Source organism: Triticum aestivum, chromosome 5B, assembly GCF_018294505.1.
Source record: "Triticum aestivum cultivar Chinese Spring chromosome 5B, IWGSC CS RefSeq v2.1, whole genome shotgun sequence".
Taxonomy (NCBI): Eukaryota; Viridiplantae; Streptophyta; class Magnoliopsida; order Poales; family Poaceae; genus Triticum; species Triticum aestivum.
The window spans coordinates 275,534,843-275,542,888 of NC_057807.1; the positions used below are offsets into that span (position 1 = coordinate 275,534,843).

Below are 8,046 nucleotides of genomic sequence, written 5' to 3' on the forward strand. Positions count from 1 at the left end.
ATGTTGTATCCAAGTTGAAACACATTACAAGATGTGATCTATGCGAAAAAAAACAAATTCAGCAACAAATAGTGACATTACTTTCGGCACTATTCAATGTTGATTTTATTATTTTTATTTTTTTAGAGAAAAGGCCAAGGCCTGACTTTATAAATAAAGCCACACGGCAGCGTCACGAATACCCAAGGTTCACACAATCACAGAGCCACAAAGAGAAGTTAAAAGGACCCAAAGTACCAACGATACAGGCAACTGCCAAACACGGCACGCAGGCCGGGGAGAGAGGGAACCCTAAGTCCCGCAAACTACAGCACCAGAATTATACGCCATGATTCGTCCCGGAGATCTGAGAAGCTGAAGCCCGAATTTTTGCGATGAGCAGGTCGAGGGCGTCCCGATCTGGCTCCTTAGTCAATAATCTCCACTGCTGCAAGAATATACATGATTTGAAAAGAACATCAGCAGGCTTAGAAGGGAATGTAAGCTCAATAGTAAATTTGTTTCTAATGGTCCATAGAGCCCAACATAAGGCTCCCAAGCCGACCCAAAATACCCTCTTGGTGACCCCTACCAAAGATTTGGCTAGGGATCTAATATCGGAGAAAGAGGAGGGATTCCAGGAAACCCGAAGCCAGGATCGGACGCAAGACCAAACTAATTTGGCAAGAGCACAGTTGAAAAAGATGTGATTCGAGTTTTCCAACGCCCCACACAAGTTACAGAATTCTGAGCCCGGCCCATTGCGTTTTTTGATCTGATCGGCAGTAGGAAGGCGACCACAGAAGGCTTGCCAGAGGAAAATCTTAATCTTAGGAGGGACCTTGGATTTCCAAACACAAGAGAATCGAGCCGAAGTAGAACCACCAATGAGTCTAGAATACAGCGATTTGACCGAAAATTTACCAGAGGCCGCATGTGGCCAGACCATGGAGTCGGCCTCCTCCGAGAGCACATGGAAGAGGGCAGAGAGACTTTGCCATTCTTCCAACTCTTCAGGAGACAGGGCCCGACGAAAAGCCAAGTCCCAGTTATTAGCAGCCACCTCCGCGATGGAGATATGCGGATTGGGGCACTAAGAAAACAAAACCGGAAAGCTAACAGCCAGGAGAGCATCCCCAGACCACCAATCTAACCAAAAACGAACAGCAGTCCCATTACCCACACAAAACTTGACGTGCTCCAAAAAAATCGGCCGAACTTTAATAAGGGCTTTCCAAAACTGCGAACCACGCCGCGCAGGGGCAAACATGGGGTTGGAATTAGGAAAATATTTAGCCTTAAGAATCGAAAACCATAGCGCATCGGCCCCCACCGTCATAATTTTCCACCACCACTTAATGAGCAGACAGATATTCATCACCCGAGTGTTAATAATGCCTAACCCCCCAAGGTTTTTAGGCTTGCACATAAGCTGCCATTTAACCAACCTATACTTTCTTTTGTTATCAGCAGAATTCCAATAGAAGCCACCCCTATGTTTGTCGAAGCCATCATGCACACCATTCGTGAGACGATAGAAGCCCATAAGGAACATCGGGAGAGAGGATAGGCAAGAGTTGATGAGAGCCACTTTGCTGGCATTGGTATTATATCTACCCCTCCAAGGAAGCACCCTATTCCCCACTTTAGCAACCACCGGAGCGAAGTCTTTCGCGTGAAGCAGACCAGGGGAGATAGGGAGACCTAAATATTTGAAAGGGAAGGAACCTAAGGAGCAGTTTAGGAGCCTGGCCACCCGCAAGGCCTCCGCCCGGTCAACCCCCGTCACCATAACCTCACTCTTGGCGAAGTTGATCTTAAGACCAGAAACAGCTTCGAAACACAAAAAAATGAATTTCAGATTGGCAATACAAGCATTGTCCAACTCCACCAAGATGATTGTGTCATCCGCATATTGCAGATGAGAGACCCCTTCCGGAAGTAGGTGAGAGACCACAGGAATAATGTGTCCACATCGAGCCGCTTTGGAGAGCATACAGGAGAAGGCGTCAGCCACAAAGTTGAAAAGAACAGGGGAGGCAGGATCCCCTTGGCGGAGGCCCCTCCCATTTGCAAAGAAGTTGCTAATAGCGCCATTTACGGCAACTGCAGTGTGGCCACCCGAGACCAACTGCATGATACGGTGAACATAGGCGCCGTCGAACCCTTTGGCAAGCAGAATCTGCCTGAGAAAAGGCCAGCTAACTGAGTCATACGCTTTTTCAAAGTCTAGTTTGAGAATAACAGCTTTGGATTTCCGCACATGAAGGTCATGAGCAATCTCATGAAGGGAGAGAATACCGTCTAAAATAAAACACCCTTTGATGAAAGCAGATTGGAAGGGACTAATAACTCTGTGAGCTACCGGAGACAACCCTCCCATTTTATTATTTTCATAACTCACATCCCATAACGTGTTTGAATTGGAAATTTCACATGGCAATAGAACATCACCCTTTAACGTCACGCATTTTTTAGATTTTTTCTAAACTTCAAAACATCATTTCCGCATGGTTTTCATCAGATATTGGTGGCCGCATGCATGCGTGCTCCTACGAATTGCCGACAATATTTGATTACGTATAGCTCATCAAGTTATAAAACATACCCAATTATGTATCCACACTTGCATGATACAAAAAAATAGGGCCACCTATATATCAGTTGCTCGAAAAAAAAAATGCTAGTCAGTTTTCAGCCGTTAGATTAAAATGCGATTGCTGCTCCTTCTTCCTCCTTTCGGCCTTCTTCCTTCCTTCCCGATCTTGTTCAAGTCTTCCTCTACCCTCTCCTCCACCGATGACAACACGGTCCTATTACGGATGAATGTCTTGCCAAACCCTTGTTGACGACATTGCTATCGCGTTTAAGGAAGCGCCTTTTTCATTGTGACTTCCAGTCAGAGTAGACAACCTCGAGCTTGGCCACGGTGTCCCATGTGTACGTCTCGTGCTCGGGCGTTATGTAATCCGAGCAACAATCAAAATAAAAAGGCTCCCTTCTCCACCCGTGATGTGGCGGCGCCCCTGCCTGAAGCGATGTCCTAGCAAGCCCTCGGCCGGTGATGCCCCAACCGATCGTGTTGTCCAGCTCGGACATTGTCTACTCCGAGCCGCGATCAATAGGAACACCGCCCTCCCCTTCTCTCCAAGCTTGCCCGCGTCGTCCCCGTCTTCGGCAAGACTCTAGCTAGCTCAGCCTCGGAGCTGCGCACCGCATCGCCTTCTCTCATAGGAAATCAACTGGACATTTGCTTTCTTGAATTGCCTATAATGTTTACGCGGGAAAAATGATATCATGTGTATATTGGCGCGTGCATCACGTACATATGGGACAAGAAGAGCTAACCCTATCATGCATATGCCCCCTCCCTCCCCGCCACGATTTTCGCTTCGGTTGTCCCCACACGCACACTGGGTTGGATCCTCTTCCTCGTCCCCATCAACATGGAAGGACCGCCACGTGGGTGTGTAAAGTCTGTGGGCCCACGTCTTTTGTTGACGTTCAGCGCACCGAGAGATCCTGATCCTCTCTATAAAGGAGCCTCCGCGACTTCCAGAGTCTGAAGCTACCGGAGCAACCAACACCTTTTCTTTCCACGTCTAGCTTGTCTGATCTGAGCAAGCTTAGCTAGCGTCATATACACACTCGTCTGCGTGCCGCACGTACCATCGAGCTATCCGAACTGAAATGCAGAGGAGCAGAGGTTGTGCCCCGGGCGGTGAGCACGGCTGGGCAGCGGCGGACGGCGGGATGCAGCTGCAGCGCCGGGAGAGGGAGCTGGTGGCGCAGCTGCACGAGCTGCTGTTCCCGTCCACGTCGCCGTCTCGGAGCGGCGCCTCCTCGTGTTCTGGTCCTGCAGCTGACTTGTACTGGGAGCACGGCAGCCCGCAGGTGAAGGCAACCGCGTCGTGCGGCGGAGGCAAACGGCGCGGGGGTCGCAAGAGAGTCCGGGAGGATGAACGGCACGAGGAGGGGCAAGGACAACGCGGCGGTGCTGCGCCTGCGACGAAGGCTACTACTCGTTGCAGGAGGAAGAAGCAAGGGGCAACGACGACGACGCTCGTCACAACGGTGCCGGATTTCGACGGCTACCAGTGGAGGAAGTACGGCCAGAAGCAAATCGAAGCGGCCAAGCATCCCAGGTAAATAATTTAATACTATTAGTACAACATTTGCTATTATCAGTTTCTTAAACTTGTAGCTCCACCGTACGTGCTAGTACTTTTCTCATCTTCTTCTTCCAATCTGGCGGAGCTGGCCGCCGGGGTACAGCGAGCACCTGCCCTCCTGATGTTTTATTTTTGAACCCCCTGCCCCCTGATGTTAGTGTGGCGGTGATGGCAATTCGAGAGATGGTGACGGCGGATGGTGTGCTGGTTGCTATTGTAGAGAAGGGCCTCGTTAATAATGGTGGAGGCGGCACAAGATTTTAAGTTGGAAAGAGATGGGGAGGATTAGGGTTGAAAGAGAAAGAAAATCACAACCATTTATTCTTATACGGTTTTGCTAAAGCACATCTGTGCCCTAAATATTGCACATCTAAATCTTATGTAGTACTTGATTTCATCCGGAGATTCCTGCATGGTATCATTCTTATAACTAATGAAAGGCTGAAATGACTCATGACCCAATATTTTGCCCATGACAGGCCACCCTTCAATTTAACGACTAAGTATAGTAGTATCATCGCATGCATGCATGCTTTAACCTAACTAACAAGAAGATTAAGTACTCAATGCTTTCGCTAAATTTGTAGTACAATAAATTGTATTCGCTGTATAAAAACATCAGTGCTTTTGATCCTTGATTTAGAAACAAAGATTTAATATATTTTTTACACTCTCTTATCTCAAAACGTGGAAAGCCATGCAAGGGAGCCAATCAACCAAACTAGGAGTAGCTAAATATATGTCGTTTCGTTATCGTATCCAGACTGCTCGCTGTCTGTTTGGATACGTGCACCTATCTCTCGACAGTGATTCATAAGTTGGGACCCCCTTCATGTACCCGTGATACACGATGATGCATCTGACATCGATGGCATCATCAAGAAGACGTATGATGCTTACGCATGCTCGGGTTAATTAATTGAAGACTATAACAAGGACTAAAGCTAAATCGCTCTTCATCAATATGGCAACTGGCAGGAATTACTATCGGTGCACCAACAGCACGAACCAGGGCTGCCCGGCCAAACGAACGGTGCAGCGCAATGACGATGACGGCAGCGACGATGGACGGCCGAAGTATACGGTGGTGTACATCTCGGAGCACAGCTGCAAGGCGACCGAGTCGGCGGCCGTGCCGGTGATCCTCGAGACCACCGTCCGCACCGACACAGCAGCAGCTCCCAACGTCGCCGTCGTTCCCGGTAGCAGATCTGGTGCTATCAGTTCTGAGACTCAATCTCCGGCAAGCTCCTCGGATATCACATGGAGCAGCGGCGGCAGCGACGGCGGTGCCAATGTACCGCCGAGAGAGCGCGACGATTATTCGCGTATGTTCGCTATCGAGGATGACTGCTGGGGGTGGAACGCCTCGCCGCCGGCACCCGCTGCTGCTGCTGCGTTGCTCCAGGAGATGGACTTCGACGGACCGATCAGGTCGCCGGTGCACGTCGCGGCAGCGGACGGAAGTTGGATTAACGACTTGTTCGTGAACGAACCACCATTTGTTCTCAACAGCTGCCATTTGTTTGGCCTCTAGATCTTTAGATCTTTGCAGATGTTCATTATTGTCTATCCTTTTTCTCTCTCTATTTGATCACTCCAAGTTGAATTTCCTGTTTTTTGTTTAGATGCAGTGAAATAAAAAGGGACTTGTATAATGGTATACAACTTGTGCCTACATGCATCTACTTCCTCCGTTCCCAAATATAAGTCTTTCTAGAGATTACACTATGGACTACATACGGAGCAAAATGAGTGAATCTACACTCTAAAATATGTCTATATACATCTGTATGTAGTTTGTAGCGGAATGTCTAAAAAGACTTATAGAGTATTCAGGAACGGAGGGAGTATATTGTTAGATAAATTAGCCTTTAGGCTAATCAACGTATGGTCCTAATCTCAGACTAGATCAACAACTTTATGCGGAAGCGTACAAACTTACAGGTACTTGGCGATATCTCGATGCAGCCCCTGTGTAGCCCACGGCTGCACCTTTGTGTCTCCAGTGGCGAGGAGATGTTGGGGAAGAAGCAGCACGGTGGCGAGGATGACAGCAGGGTTGCCGCAGGCACAGCTCTGCGGTGGCCGGTGGTGGAGATGGCCTTCACATACCTCAGCACATATTCAGGATCGGCAGTTAGGTGGTTTAGATCGATATGTCATTATCCATAATGAAAACCCCCTTTTCCTTATATATGTGTGTGTGCTGGGTACATGGGACCAAAACCAAACGTGTGGATGTGTGGTGTGCTTCCGATCATTGCACACCTGGGGTCAAAAGGCTCCCCTTTTCTCTCACGGTTTGTTTCAACCGTAGATTAATTCCAACATTCTCCCCCTTGATCGTAAGGTTAACAAACATCATAAGCCCATTCTTAATAGAAATAATATACCAAAGTAAGGTGTTCTAATGGCCAAAAGGTGTCATTAAACCTCAATACTTATAGTACACCATTCTATCTTGAAATGGATGACATATTACTTTATAGGAGTTGGTTTATTGAACGGTCCTCATTTTCAGGATCAAAAGGCTTTCCAGTAACCCCATGCCGGCAACATAATCATAAGTATGGGTGGCAAGCCTTCGATAAACGGATCCGTAAAACATTCAAATGTTCTCATACGCTCAACTTCAATAGCTTGATCCTGGATTCTATTTTTCACAACACTAAACATATTGTCAATGGCTTTGGCAATGCCATTCAACTTGTTGTTACTCGCATAGAAAACTGCGTATCATATTGCAGTAGGTGGTTAAAAATATGTTGTCTACCACCATAATTTCGGGAATAAAATTTCTTGACATATAACCTGCCCAGTAGCCTCTTAACACGCCACATAATTAAATACATATTTCTAATGCCATCAGTGTCATTAAGGAGCTTTTCCACAATATAACTCCATATGCAAGAATGAGGATGTAACGTAACGTGGAAACTTTAATATCCACATATCTCGCATAAACAATGTCTGAATAACACAAGATATCAAGGTTATCAAACTTCTCATTAGTGAGCATGTAAACTTTATTGCCTTGCATATCTACAAGGCTGTAGCGGTTTTTCTACTAGTCCATTTCTGGACTTACTTCTATATTTGCCAATTATCCCGATCACAAACAAGGGCACGTTCATACCTGAATACACATACTGCTTCTGACAACCGAAGCATAAAGGAATCGACATTATCTGATCAGTTCATAATGGTTCCTTGGACACCGAAATGTCCACCATTATTGCCCTTAACTTTAGTAGCAGGTAAGATAGAGTACTACCACTTAATATTTTCTTTCGTACTCTATCGATGTATGTTGTCATAATAAAATTTGTACTCCTTTCAGACCTATATCTTGGCAAAATTCAATACAAGCAAAGTATGAGGCATCACCAAGATCCTATGTCATAAATAGAAGATAAAAAAATTATTGGCTCGCCAAAAATATTCCATCTTCACAAGTTAGTAATCTTACTCCCCCTCATTTTATGGTACGAGAGGCCCAATGCTTGTATTATTTCATAATTGTATTTCTTTAGATAACATGCCTTATGTCAAACTTCTCCATGACGAAAACTTATGGTTGAGTCCTAAGACCATTCTTAACTTCGCCAACACAAGAGCATGTTATAATAACAATCCAAGCATCACAACAACTCGTTGAGTAAACTCTATTGAGTCCCATACATCATTAGAGCTCGTTATCACACAAGCCTCTAAGATGATCGTTCACACACATTATCAATCACTGGGTAATTGTTAAGTCTCAACATCAAGTGTTGCAATAGGCATTTTTTCTCAACTTACCTGATGCATATGAATAAAGATCTAATGGAGTTATCCTTAAGATTCATGTTCATACTCTCTAGGTTCCCCGATGATCACTTTATTTAAAGGA

The 8,046-nt window shown here is 46.2% G+C and overlaps 1 protein-coding gene across 1 annotated transcript; it reads left to right on the forward strand.

Annotated features, from left to right (window-relative positions):
- The first annotated feature begins 3,553 nt into the window (after positions 1–3,553).
- Positions 3,554–5,856, forward strand: LOC123111350 (WRKY transcription factor 22). Its single transcript, XM_044532128.1, has 2 exons — positions 3,554–4,124; positions 5,130–5,856. Exons 1-2 carry the CDS (start codon positions 3,670–3,672, stop codon positions 5,686–5,688), a joined length of 1,014 nt encoding a protein of 337 aa, XP_044388063.1. The 5' UTR covers positions 3,554–3,669; the 3' UTR covers positions 5,689–5,856.
- Positions 5,857–8,046: the final 2,190 nt, after the last annotated feature.